The sequence below is a fragment of the Etheostoma spectabile genome, chromosome 6, assembly GCF_008692095.1.
Source record: "Etheostoma spectabile isolate EspeVRDwgs_2016 chromosome 6, UIUC_Espe_1.0, whole genome shotgun sequence".
In the NCBI taxonomy this organism is placed as follows: Eukaryota; Metazoa; Chordata; class Actinopteri; order Perciformes; family Percidae; genus Etheostoma; species Etheostoma spectabile.
Genome location: NC_045738.1, coordinates 13,183,669 through 13,197,253, shown reverse-complemented (window position 1 = coordinate 13,197,253; position 13,585 = coordinate 13,183,669). Strand labels below are relative to the sequence as shown.

The 13,585-nt window shown below is 43.2% G+C and overlaps 1 protein-coding gene across 1 annotated transcript; it reads right to left on the bottom strand.

Annotated features, from left to right (window-relative positions):
• Window positions 1–233: 233 nt before the first annotated feature.
• cited4b (Cbp/p300-interacting transactivator, with Glu/Asp-rich carboxy-terminal domain, 4b) lies at window positions 234–3,148 on the bottom strand. The gene is made up of 2 exons (XM_032517958.1): window positions 2,877–3,148; window positions 234–1,982 (listed from the first exon to the last, which is right to left on the bottom strand). Exon 2 carries the CDS (start codon window positions 1,971–1,973, stop codon window positions 1,137–1,139), a length of 837 nt encoding a protein of 278 aa, XP_032373849.1. The 5' UTR covers window positions 1,974–1,982; window positions 2,877–3,148; the 3' UTR covers window positions 234–1,136.
• Between the last annotated feature and the right edge of the window lie 10,437 nt (window positions 3,149–13,585).

Below are 13,585 nucleotides of genomic sequence, written 5' to 3'. Positions count from 1 at the left end.
CCTGAGATCTCATGTAAGATGTACACTGACATCCCACAAGTGCTCTATCGCTAACCAGCAGAGAAACATGTCATTCACCAAAGGAGTATTGTGTGTGTGTATATATATAGTGTATCTGTTTTTAATGTTTCCATCCCAAGTTGAGGTTTCCCTTCACCCACAGGTTAACTTAAGCACTTAGCTAGCTCTCCACTGCCTGGAGGAAGAACTGTGCAATGAATGGAAAAGCAGGCCACATTTCTATCCAGGCCATCTTTATTGATCCTCAATACCCCCTTCACAAAGACCATCCCCCCACCTTGACGACAAAAAGGGGACAATATAAACAACCAATAAATAAGAATCTGCGTGATTAAGGCGGTTCTACATCTCCAATAGAACACAACAGTGTGGACATGTTGGAGTTATACAGCTTCATACAGGAAAAGCAGTAGATTTTTGAGAACATCACATCTAAGAAGGCAGCACTTTACCAAAAGATCTGGATGAGGCTCCCATTCAAATGAGATAGCATTGTACTTCTATCGTGCCTGAATTATGATAGAAAACCCAGGCTCTCTTTTAAATGACCTTGTCATCTGAGCTTATTTAAATTCTAGGCCAAATAGAATGAGGGAAAAAAAAAAATCACAAGCAGAGAACTTAATTTAAATTGTCTCCCTCATCTTACTCTCAGAAAAAAAAATAATCATTAAAACCACTTGGTTCCCAAAATGGAGAAGGTGGTTATTCTTTATATCAGTTTTCTCAGACAGGAATAAATAAATACACCTTTGTACTGGTAAACTGTCTTGGAGTCCAGGCTTGGAGGCTACACAGTGTCATAGCATTGTTTAGAGTGGCTTTTAAGAATTTCAGCATTTCTTTATTACATTCATGTCCAGGAAATAGGAGAAGTGAAATTCGACCTTGAAGGCAGCCACCCTCGGGCCACTAGAACATGCAGGATTCAAGCACTGTGTGTTCCCTGTGGATATCCAGAGTTCTCTTCTGCGCACCCTGCTTGCCGCAACTGGGCTTAGTTGTACAGGGAGGTGCTCAGTAAATAAAAAGTGAAAAGATGAGACCTCTTCATCCACCCTGGACAATTCTCACTCTTCTGTCTCCATTTGCACCCATTGGCAAATCGGGTCCTCTCAGCAACTAACGGTGCTGGGCTGCTGTTTGCTGACAAAGTCTGAGATGAAGTCAAACTCATTTTGGCCCAGGAAGAGTTCTGGCAGCTCTTGGACCCGATCCAAGCCAAGCTCCATGACCAGCGAGGTCAGAACCTCCTCGTCAATCATATCTGCGTCCATGCCGTTCAGGGCCAGTGCCGGCCCGGCCATGTGCTGCATGTTAGCCAACTGGGCTTGGCTCATGCGGTACTGGGCCGTGGGCCCCATGTGGTTCCCACCCATAGGCCCTAGTGGGTGTCCATGGTACTGGGTGTTTAGTTTTTGCAGCTGCATGCTAGCCATTAGCTGCTGGGACGTTAACCCTCCGTTCACAAACTGCTGTTGCTGCTGCGGGTGCTGTTGCTGCTGCTGCGGGTGTTGTTGCTGCTGGTGCTGTTGCGGGTGCGGGTGTTGTTGCTGCTGCGGGTGCTGGACCTGTTGCTGGTGCTGCTGTTGTTGTTGGTGTTGCTGTGGATGCATGTGATGCTGTTGCTGAGGGTGATGCTGTTGCTGCTGGGGCGGGCCATTATACATCATGTTACCAGATGTCATCTGGTGGTGACCCATCTGGCCCCCATTCAGTTGTCCATTCATGGGTCCACCCACCATGCCCTGCCGCTGCCTCATGGCAGTCTCCATGTTGGCCTGGGCACCACCATAGTGCATCATCTGGCCATTGGGCATGGCACGCATGCCCTGCTGGTTGGGATGCTGCGGGTGACCTGCCTGCAGGCCACCGTTCATGCCCATCCTGTAACCGTGGATACTGGCGCCCGCTGAGCTGTGATTCATGGGCATCATCAGATGGTCTGCCATGCCTCTTGTCTATGAAAAGAGAGGAGACACTGTTAGAACATCGCAAAGGGCAGACAAGATGTTTGGAAGCCGTAAAAACATTTTAAGGGGAGGTGCTGCTGGATCATGGCTGACATGAGCATATGTAGCGGTCCATGTGAACTAGTATCACTATTAAGGTATACTGCCATTGTGTTGACTGTGACAAGATATTGTAGACTACATTGCTACATTTCATACTCAGCCAATTGACTTCTTTACAGTGACCTCACAATTAATTTCTCTGAAAACACACACAGACAATAGTCCTTTAAATGTCACAATTCCACCTCTCAAGTTAAACCAACGAAACGCTTCCGTAAAAAAATATATATGCACGCTAGTTTTACGAACACTGAAAATCTTGCTCGTGTGTTTAGTCCTCCTAAAGCTCCCCACCTCTTTGTGCCAAGGAATGGACGCCCAGGTCGGAATTGCAGGTTAACATACATTGTTTGGGTGCGTTTTAGATGCGGATAATTCATGCACGAAGGGATCGACAAAACGGAGGAAAAATGCGTGCATCGCGTAATGCATTGGTTAAATCCTATCTCCGTTGCATGTCAGCTGAGGCAGAAAAATCTGTTACATTTTACGCACGTAAGGTTGCAACAAAGAACACTGACATCACCCAACAGCTGAATCACCACATTTCCAACAAGGCATACATTCAACAAAGGCTTCGGTTTTCTCCGACTACTTTGTGTCGATTTGTTTAAAAGGTTGTGTTCAATAACCGTGTACACTGTAGCCTACTATTGTTAATTTGGTTATAATCTCGAGTTTTAAAGAAGGGAATGCAAACAATGGAGCAGCAGCCCCGGAGACCATCACAGACCAAAACCACAATTTCTCCAACATATAAATCCGATAAAAATCACTTACCCGTATCCGCTACGTTTTCACAAAGTTGCGCGACTTTGCCTCGACTCCGTCTATAAAACCAGTTTTCCTCTGTAAAGCGAAGCTCCTCTGAATTACAGTATATATTCCACAGGGTTACGCTTCATGCTCAAGCGGGGACGGTGTGCACAAAGACTGCCGCATCAGATCTTGAAACGACTGCCTATTTTCTGGGTCAACTCAGGGATTATGTACATCTAACAAGCTCAGAGGAAGGCAGTGAGGAGAGGTGGAGCCTCGGTCCTGCCTCTTCTTTGTTCCTATTGGCCCTACTTAATATAATTGTGCATGGGCGTAGAAAAAAAGGGCAGTTCGAGAGCTGTGACACAGAAGCCAATTTAAATACCCTCCTCCCCACTGTTTCTTTTTTAAAGAAAATTTGGACATCTTGTATGTCTTCATAACTGCTGCTGTCGTGAATGAATATTAAGGTAGATAGATAGATAGATAGATAGATAGATAGATAGATAGATAGATAGATAGATAGATAGATAGATAGATAGATAGATAGATAGATAGATAGATAAATAAGAATATTATTGATATATTTCTTTTATGCATGTACTGTATGTAGGAAGCACGCTTGCTTATATCTGCCAGTGGGTTTCAGACAGCATAACATAAGTGTAGAAATTCAAGTTCCTAACTTGTCTGCACCAACTTATCTTTTTGGTCTATGTGCATATGTAACAAGGGTGTTGCATCTGGCATTTGCACACACACTTCATTTCCAAGCTCACTGTTGGTCCATATGACCCACCAGTCTGCTGTGTGTTCGCCTCAGTGAGGCAGTGGAGGGAGGGCAGAGGAATGTAGCCTGTATTCTATTCTGGGCCACACTAGCTGAAGCGGCAGTGCAACTACTGCTGTGCATGGATGTGCGTTTGGCTGGTTTACGTGTATGGACTTTGGATGCAGGCATGCGTGTATGTTTCCGTGTGTGTGTACCTCTACTCTGCAGATGCACAAGTCTCTTGATTGCCCACTTCAGGACAACGACCTCTTGCCTGCAATTGCAAATGAATGGCACCACTTGGGGAGAGCAAGCCAATCTATTGTCCTAGGAATTCCAAAATAAATAGGCAACCACTGGCAGGCATTTTGTCATTGTTTGACATTGTCCATCCACTTTAAGCTAGTGTTAATAAGCCACTCCCAGGTATGGGTACTATCTGAAAAACTCACCCAGCCAGTCAGTTGAAACAAAACACACAATCAACATATGTTTCTGTTGTGCTGTGAGGATCACTCTTTTAGTAGAGTGTCTTCTGAGCAAGGTTACTGCAGCCTGTGACAATATGACAAACACACATTTTAAAATGCATCAAAACAATCCTTATTGTCATCCCAGGGCCAAAAGCTTCTAATGGTGTCATTTGCATTAGAGAGCGCTGGCAATGTGTCCATGGAGCTCACCAATCACATCACTGCGTCTGTTTAAAACCCAAGATATTTGCATATAATCGCAATCAGCAATGATTGTAATGGAAGATGTGCATTTTGTAATTATATATCCATTGAACAGACTTGCATGGTTGTAATTAGATAGAGTATACACTGCAATTATATCCCTTAATGGCTGTTTTCTGTATATTGTGTATCTTTTACTTTCTCTGGCTGTGGTCTAGGGTTTGGTAGAGGAGTCTCCACACACCTTGCCTTGAGCCATTTATTGACTTCTATACTTTTGTGTGTGTATGCGTGCTTGTGTGTGCGTGCTTGTGTGTGTGTGTTTTATTTCAGGGATAAAGAGCAAGAGAGAGAGAGAACAAGTTCATGCAACTGTGTTTATAGGAGCAATAGGCTGGAAGCATTGCTTCCATTCCCAGCTTGGACACACCCCTGTGCCACACTGTAAAATACGCAATAAAAATGATGCAGTTGCAGGATCAGTTCATTTCATAGGTTTTACCCCCCTAAAATGAGTCTAAATAATTAGCAGCTTAGCTTCACTTATTTGTGTTCTCAGCTAAGCAGTATGACTATAAGCTTTTCCAACTTTTGATGAGTCTCCCCCTAAGACCTCAACATTCCTCTTTGTGGCCAGGTTGGCTCAGTTGGTAGATCAGGCGCACATTTACGTAGACGTCTATGCGTTGACACAGAAGACCAGGGTTTGAGTCTGACCTGAGACAATTTCCTGCAAGTCTTCCCTCTCTCGCTCCATTCTCACCCAGCTGTCCTGTCCATTAAAGGTGGAAAAATATTCTTAAACAAAAAACATTCCTCATTGACTCTTCTTTAGTGACATCAGGCAATAACTTAGCTAATAACTGCTTTGTCAGATCACTATGTACAGCTCAGCCTACTCTGTCTGTGCATTATCTGCCTATAGCACTCGGCATGTAATTCCCACTGTCTGAGGTGACTGCACTAACTCCAACAACCTTCCTAGCTGTTATGAAGTTGGCCATAAAGATCAAAAATATCTAGCTGCCGCTTCCAGGCCCTCTACGTCAGACTTTGAAGGAGCCAACAGTCTGTAGAAATGTAGAGGGCAATGTTTATTGCTCCTCAGCAGTGTCTTGGAGAGTGTGGAGAGCCCCCCTGGAGCAAAGGCACTCACTGGAGTGTAGTGGAATGGAAGTCTGATGCTCTGCACAGAGGAATTGCCTGCAGGATGATGTGTTTACCACCAGCTTTATCCCTGGTTCTGCAAGTTGGTAGAGGAGAAGCTTTTTGGAACTCCAAACCCAAAATCGAAGAACAAAAAAATGGTGGAAGTTCTTATATGTGGCATCCATCCAACATACCAACTCTGTTTGGTGGGTACCTGTTGCACTCGTCTCCACAGCATCTCTACCTGAAACTTATCTGAAGTAGGCCATCCTAATACGTTATACACTTAAATCAAAATCCAATTACTCTTAGCAATGCTTCATCCTAAATCCTGTGTGTTCATGATAGTATTGCTAGGTTTGATCTCAGGCCGGGTTCAAACAACCTGCGTCAGCCTTACGATGGTCTGGCAAAAAAGCAGGTCTTTTTATTCAATAAAAAACTCAGCGAGCCTGTGGCAAATGCAACCCCACGTCACACTGCGGTGACCAATCATACAACCAGAAATCAGACTTGTCGGTGTGTTTTGAGCTATATTTTGAGGTGGTGTGAGAATCCTGTACAGTAATCCGGAAAGCATCACTGCCTTTATTGCTGCCACAAGAACTTTTTAAAACACAGAGGGTAAAAAACAAAGCATAAGCACACAACTGCCCGGGAGTTTGTATAATACCTTAAACAACAAAAAAACCTATGTCTTCAAAAAGACCTTGTGTCTTTTCTTTCTTTCTCTCTCTCTTGTAAAAAAAAGCTGCCTTCAAGTGCGGTCGGGAACGTCAAAATCTATTAACGATCTGACCGAAAACAGTTATTGTGAAACATAATGTCCACTTGTGCTTTGTTGGGGGGTTTAAGAACACAACACACATCACACAAATGGTCCGTTTCATTGACAGCCCCCCCCGGCACACCACCCTGCGTAACATCTTGGATCGCGTTTTTTTGGTGTGAATGCCCCGTCAGGCCTGTAGCTGTGTGACACCACTTTCTATGTCTGTAGTCTAAGATAAATTACTTATCCTGTGTCTACAGAAGAATAGATGGGCAAACTCATGGGCAGCGCTATGCGCTACAGTAATCATCTACCAGTGAAGACCGAACTGATCACACAAGTGATCTTTAATCTCTGCCACCATCAACTTAAACCATCTGACTCAATTCTGTCTACCTACTAATCCTCCCAACACTGTCTCTGCCAGTAATTATTGTCAACGTTAGCGATGTATAGAGCCTCATGGCTGGTACAGACGTGCGTTTATAGAGGTGTAGCCACAGGGCTGAGTACTCAGGAAGTGCTGCCACATCCTGAAAATAAATCGGTTTCACTTGCATCACTGGATTGCCGGTATGACCATTCCTCATACACAATGTGTTGGCTCATCTCTGATAAAACGGATACTCACTGTATGTTTTTTTTTTTTTAAATATATATGCACATGGTGCTCCAGCAGGTAATTGAAATATAAATAATTGAAACTACTTTTTTCTGCTGCTTCTAATAGTAAAAAAATCATACATTTAAGCCCTTTCAGTAGTGCCATTTGCAGGAGTCCACCAGGCTAACACAATCACCTAAACATAACGTGTAAATGGATAACACATTTTTCAAAACATCCCAGAAGTTTGCTCGCGATCTTTCTGAACTCAAGACATAAATTATAAAACAACCTACTTTGTTATAATTGATACAAAGTATTAACAGGAATGTACAGTCACTGTATTCACCAGGACAAAGTGTGTCCTAGTATGTACATTTCCCCTGAGATGTGAAACCAAAAGTCAGTTTGCCTCTCTCTCAGTGTGGGGGAGGGTTGTTATTGTTCTGGTAAATGAGAGAGTCTCTATAAATACTCCCAAGGCTTCCTTCTCCAACTCAACCACCAATCAACAGTCCCTGTTCAGCCGAGCAGCTGAGAGAGAGCAATAAGCCTGAGTCAAGGCTAACGGGGGAGGGTCTGACTCAAACATGCTGTGGTGGAGAAGTGGGTGAGGGACTTTGGAAGTGAAGGAGGGGGAGAAACCTGGTAACTGCCACTCACATAACTGAGGCTACAAGTGGGGGTGTGCTTGAGTGAAAGTGGTGGGGTGGGGGGAATGTACCACATTAAAGCAGCTTTTCAATTTTTGTGAATGTTCCATGTGAAGTTAAATTAACATTTCTTTCTACAAAAACAACTTTGGTCTGTCACTGTCTGTCAGTGATACAATTGATTGGCTTGTTTTTTTACACACTTATTTTGTCCCACTTGAAAAGCCGGAGTAGGCCTAATCTCCATATGACTAACAAACTACAAATTAAAAAGATCCCAAAATAGAGTTGGTAAGAATGGGCTCATAGTTTGTGTAGAGAAAATGACGTCAGTCCTGTTGGGCTAGGCAATATAATTGAAATCAATATCACAATATTAATTAGATTTTTTCAACCAATATCTGTCTGCAGTTAGCTGTCCAATGGTATTGCATAGCACAAAGTTTTACACACGTAAAACAAAATCTTCAATACATTTTTTTTTTAGTTTGATTACAGCTTGGTTGAATGTATTGGACAAAAGATTTATGTCACATTTAGCATGGAAAAATGTCATGTTGTCATAATATGATTCCGCTGAGAGATGATACATAGTAATGGGATCTCAGCGATCTAGTAGTCCGACCGTGTTGGAAGGCAAAAGTGTTTAAGTGGTTCTGAACAGGAACACGTTAAGGGTTTAACGCCTGGGTTTGGTCTCCCTCTAAAAAATGCATGCGACATGCGAACTGTTCTTTTTGGGTTTTCCATTGGAAAAGATGTGAATAGTATCCGGTACTTTTTTGGTACAACCTTGGTTGAGGTTTTAAGCAAGCTGAACCGATACTGCAGACAGCAGATTGGTCAGAGAGAATCCCATTAGAATTGGTACTTGCATATCACAGGACTGCACAAAGTTTTTTATTCTCTCGAACTCAATTTTTTAAAAGGCGGACTGTAAAACCACGGTGTGGTCAATTGACAAAGTACAGACAGTCCTCTGTTTGGTTGCTGTTAAAGCGATTAAGTGTGAGAACACATTGTGTTTGTGTCACATAGTAGATGATGTTACGGCAATTTCACACGCTATCACTATGACGATTAGCTAAGAATCCCGCCTACAAAAACAAAATCAAGTAAAGTACATGATACTAAAGGTGAGCCAAGCCAAGCCAAGTCAAACTATGCAGTGGTAATTCAGAATAAGTAATGCAGGGTTTGAACGTGTTAATCAAGCTTTCCTTTGTCATCCCTCATGCAACTACTTCTGTAAAACCAAGCACAACACCATGATTACCTCAGAGGAAAGACTGATTATGTGCTGTCATTGCCATTTGTTTCATTCATCTACATTGTCCAACCCCTCCCCTCTCTGTGACAGCAGGCTTTTTTGCCCCTAACTCCCCCAAGTTCAGAATTAACTCTTTTCCCTTAAGGCATGGTCATATAACATGTCCTATGACTTTGTTGAAACAAGCTGAGGCCTTTAGTAGAGAAGAGTTGTCTTAATGTCTTAAAGAATGCACAGTTCCTGTTAGATGAGAAAGTTGAGACCTTAAAAGGATTTGTGAGACACCAGATAACAACTGAAATAACTTCCCTACTCCAGCTGAGAATTTTTAGCATACTTATCATGAGCAAAGACATGATACGTAGTATTAGTGCTTGCAGGTGTTCACACACCCCAACGCTGACTTAATGCGAGCTATACAAACACAACGAGTTGACTCCCTGGTTTCATGTATCCAATCTTGGCTCATTACCAAGTAATGCCATTCATTCACAGTCAGCACCACAAGCCCACTGCCTGCATTTCCAAGCAACATCATTCTCCAGCATTTACTAGCCTGAGGGATCATTGTCGACACAAACACTAATCATGTCCCCTTCACTGCACTTCCTGACTTACAGCCACTGATGACGTTTCTATTTACCTTCAGGAACATGAACATGCATTGCAGGAGTGCAAGGGAAGCACAGCCTGGATGGACAAGAAGAGCCAATACAACCTGTCAAACAAGTACATGTATAACAACAAGTTATATAGGAAGAGTGAGAGAACACAGTGACGATGTGAAGAATGACCTATTAATCATTCATTATCTCCCAGCACTGTTAATGAGGTGAAGACTCTTAAATAATTAGCAATGTGACTGAAGCATATTTCCATAGCAGTAGCCTGAGGACATGGAGGGCATTGGGGACAAGTGTGGAAAGGAATATGGGATGCACCAGGCACAAAAAAGAACAGCCCCCACACCAGCTTAGCAAACAATAACTATCCTGATAGAGGACTCTGGGATGCATGGACAGAGAGATAGAGATAGACAGAAGAGAAGAGAGATAATGGAGCTATACGCAATATTGAGACAAGAATGAGCCATAGAGGAAATAACACATTGAAATAGTTATGTCTATACGTAGTGGGCGTTTAAGTTGTTCACCCAGCAGCCTTCATTATCTCGTCTGTCTCATTTCAAGAGGGGCAGGCCAGGGCCTTCAGGCCTTTCTAACACACAAGTCAACGGGGAGCTGCGGCCAGCTAGCACCCCAGCCTGCCATGGGCCTATTCATCTTGCACAAAACACACAAAAGAGCAGACCATGAGCCACATTCTTGACATCCAACCTCATCACCCCCACTACCCTCCCACCCCCGGGCCTGACTAGCGCCCCTCCCCCCAAGTGCCTCACACCAGTCAGGGCAGACAGGAGCTGCTATGCTACACTACCTAACTGGCTGGCTGGCTGGCTGGCTGGTTGGAGTTGTTTAGGAGGAAGGGATGCATGGAGGGAAGGGAGGGTGTGGGAGAGAGGGGGCAGGGATGTTTTCTCTTTAGTCAGCTAATTGACTCACAGATGTCAGAAGGAGTCGGGTTTGTGGCAAGGCTAAAGCACCGGGTGACACTTTTCCCCTCCACAAACAAACAACACCCATGCATGTGCACGCAGGAAAATATTGTGCACCCGCCTGCACACATGCATGCAGATGTCTGTTCCCTCTCTCTCTCTCTCTCACACACACACCTCTTCTGTAAACAGATATGTCTCTGTGTTGTACAGGGGGATCGGGGGTGGGCTTTTTTTCATTCATCCAAAATAAATCTCAAGGTATAAATATGACAGTGAGCTGTAAGGGAGTTCTGACTGTAGCTCAGCCCCACATAAACACCAGGAAGAAACAGCCTTTAGTGGACAATAACAATCTGGATTGGTTTGGGCATAATTTCATTTTTCAGTTTGCCATCTGGGGAGCCTCTTTGGCTGTCAAGCTAAAGCAGGTTTCATCTACTGATACATTGGTGCAATAACACTTGAGGCCGTTCAAACGCTTTACAATCTATGATATGACCTATTTTCGTACCAAGGTTTCATGTCATGCCATGTTTGCACACTGCAGTTTCATCTCCTACATGTATGCACTGCAGAATTCTCTGAACACCCAAACCACTGACAGCTGTGTATTTGTGTGTGTGCATCTGTCCTCATGTTCATGTGTTTATGTGTTCCAACTAGACTGCTAAACAGCTGAGCCCAAATTGAATGTCAGAGCTGTCATTCCCTATATTTACCAAATGACTCACTCACAGCAGAAATCTGTTTGGACGCATAGTTAGTATTCAAGCAGTTGGTTACAACATCGTTGACAGCAGCGAAATAATTAGGAGGGAAAGTGTGGGGGAATGGGGAAAATATTGGTGAATTACAATGATGGACTGCTCATACACTACAAAACCAGGGTAGAATAGGCTACCTTTGGTCTCGAGGGTGGAAATTAAAGAATAGCCAAGCTCTAAAGTCAAGCACAATGCTGCATCTTTTGGAGTTTATTTAGTTGACAGATCTGTACATTTTCAGAGATATTTATCCTCCGGAGAGACATTCAGAAGAGCAATCATCCTGTACTACCAAGAAAGCACAAATCATGCATTATTGATTTCCCCTAAAAGCTGTGTGCCTGGGTGAAGTTCTCTCTGTGGCCTTTGTCCATTGGTCTTCCCATCATGAGGTCTGTTAATGGTGAAGCCATATCCCGTTCCTACCCAGGCCTGGCACTGACAGCTAGACGTCCCCTCCAGGAAACAGTTAGTTCTCCTTCCTGACCAGGGAGCCCTATCTGTGTTACACCACCATTGCTTCTAAATGTTGAGCAATGTCCTGGTGAGCACATGTCTAATCGGGTTAACACATATGCTGTACATACACATCCACAGGCTTCAGCATAGACATATAAACACACACACAACACAGACACACACACACAGACACACAGGCCAACCCACTGCCCGTTAGAGCTGTATAGTCTGTCTGTCTTCTTCCTGTTTTTCCACTCACCCACACTGTTGTCACTCTGGCCAGGAAGCTGTGGGAGAGATACGCATGACAAAGTCTCTCTTTATTAAATTGGCAGAGTGTCTGTAGTGCTTTTGGAGTCTGTGTGTGTGTGTGTGTTTGAAAAAGAGAGGGAGAGAGAGAGAGAATGAGAGAGAAGTAGAGCTAGCACTAGAGAGATGGGGGTGGGGACCTAAGCCAAGGGCTGGAGGGTAATCCAAGATCCACTCTAGGCTCATCCCTGGATATTGCTGTTTGAAACCATGAATCAAGAACAGAGAATACAGAATAAAAACCAAAAGGCCCTTCTCATGTATCCATCCACTGTAATAAACTGTTGAATAACATTTTCAGATACTGATTTAATAAATACCTGAACTGTATTTTCAAGCATTTTGGTAATTATCCAATGAATACAATATGCACAGTGCAATTATAAATTAACTATTCTCTACAATAGACACTGACAGTCAGAAGCGAGATGAAAGTAGCATAACAGAGAAATCATAGACAGTTTATTTCAGTGGAATTATCGCGATCAGATTTGCTTGTAGAGGCAAACTAAACTGGAGCTGAGCTTCCACTTTGACTTGAATTTGCAGCGATGGCTCAACAGTGACCACATAATTTCTGAACTGCTCCGGTTTTGTGAGTGATTTTCCCCAATCAATTGCTCCATGTTTCAGAAAAAACTTTTTTAATACTTTTTTAAGCCTGGAACCAGACAATACCAAATACTAGATGAATTGTAAACAAAAAAAAATTGGATTTGGTGTAAAGAAAACTTTTTGAAAACAGGATAAAAGGTAAAGGTACAAGACTGTGCACATAAACGATCTTAGACTTCAGTGGTAGCAGCTCACTATTTACATGTGCGGTAGTCTCGCTTTGCCAGACCTTCCTCCACAGTGCTGCAAAAGAGGGTCTGGCGAGTCCACACAGTATTCCGGTATGGGAGAAAAACGTGCTCTGGTTTATTGGCATTTCTTTAAACCAATCGCAATTGTCTTGGTTGCGTAAAGCGCTGTAGGCAGCAAATAGCCTTGTGAAGGAACTTGTCTGGGTGGAACATGAGTACGTTCAAAGGTTGTTTTAGTAGTGCAACAGAAAACTCGTATTGGACAGATAGTCTAGCTAGCAGTTTGGATTTACCCTGCAGAGATCTGAGCAATGGTTAACCACAGTCCTCGTGAATCGACTGCAGTTTAAAATGCCAACACACAGAAAGCCCAAGTTAAAGGATATCTGGCCAAAAACAGTGAAATCCGGCGGAATTTCCATCGGCCACGGCGCAATTCCGGAAGTGGAACGTTGTGGATATTTACAACAGGTGTGGTAAACATTTTAATTGTAAAAGGGAGCTCCACCAATCAGAGATGTCTCTGTTACACTTAGATTTTGTGGGTAGTGTAGTATTTTTCCATGACAAAATAAAACATAACATAATTTCACAATCTTGTAGCTCATGGAGAGGTGCCTTGGATGGTTGAGACGTTATGGCTAATAATCAAAACCTGGATTCAGAAAATAAATAAAAGATTTTTTCTTCTGAAATCACACTGTTAAGGTCTGATCAAACCCTTGAGCTATAAAACTGTTTAATGTGGCTGAAAAAGTATTTTCTTTAGACCAAAGAAGATTGCTCTGTACAATAGGCTCTGACATTTAAAGGTCCCATGGCATGAACATTTCACTTTCTGAGTTTTTTTTAACATTAATATGAGTTCCCCCAGCCTGCCATGGTCCCCGAGTGGCTAGAAATGGTGATAGGTGTAAACCAAGCCCTGGGTATC

Coding starts and splice junctions, on each gene's coding strand:
- cited4b (XM_032517958.1), bottom strand. CDS start 1,973: ATGGCAGACCATCTGATGATGCCCATGAATCACAGCTCAGCGGGCGCC.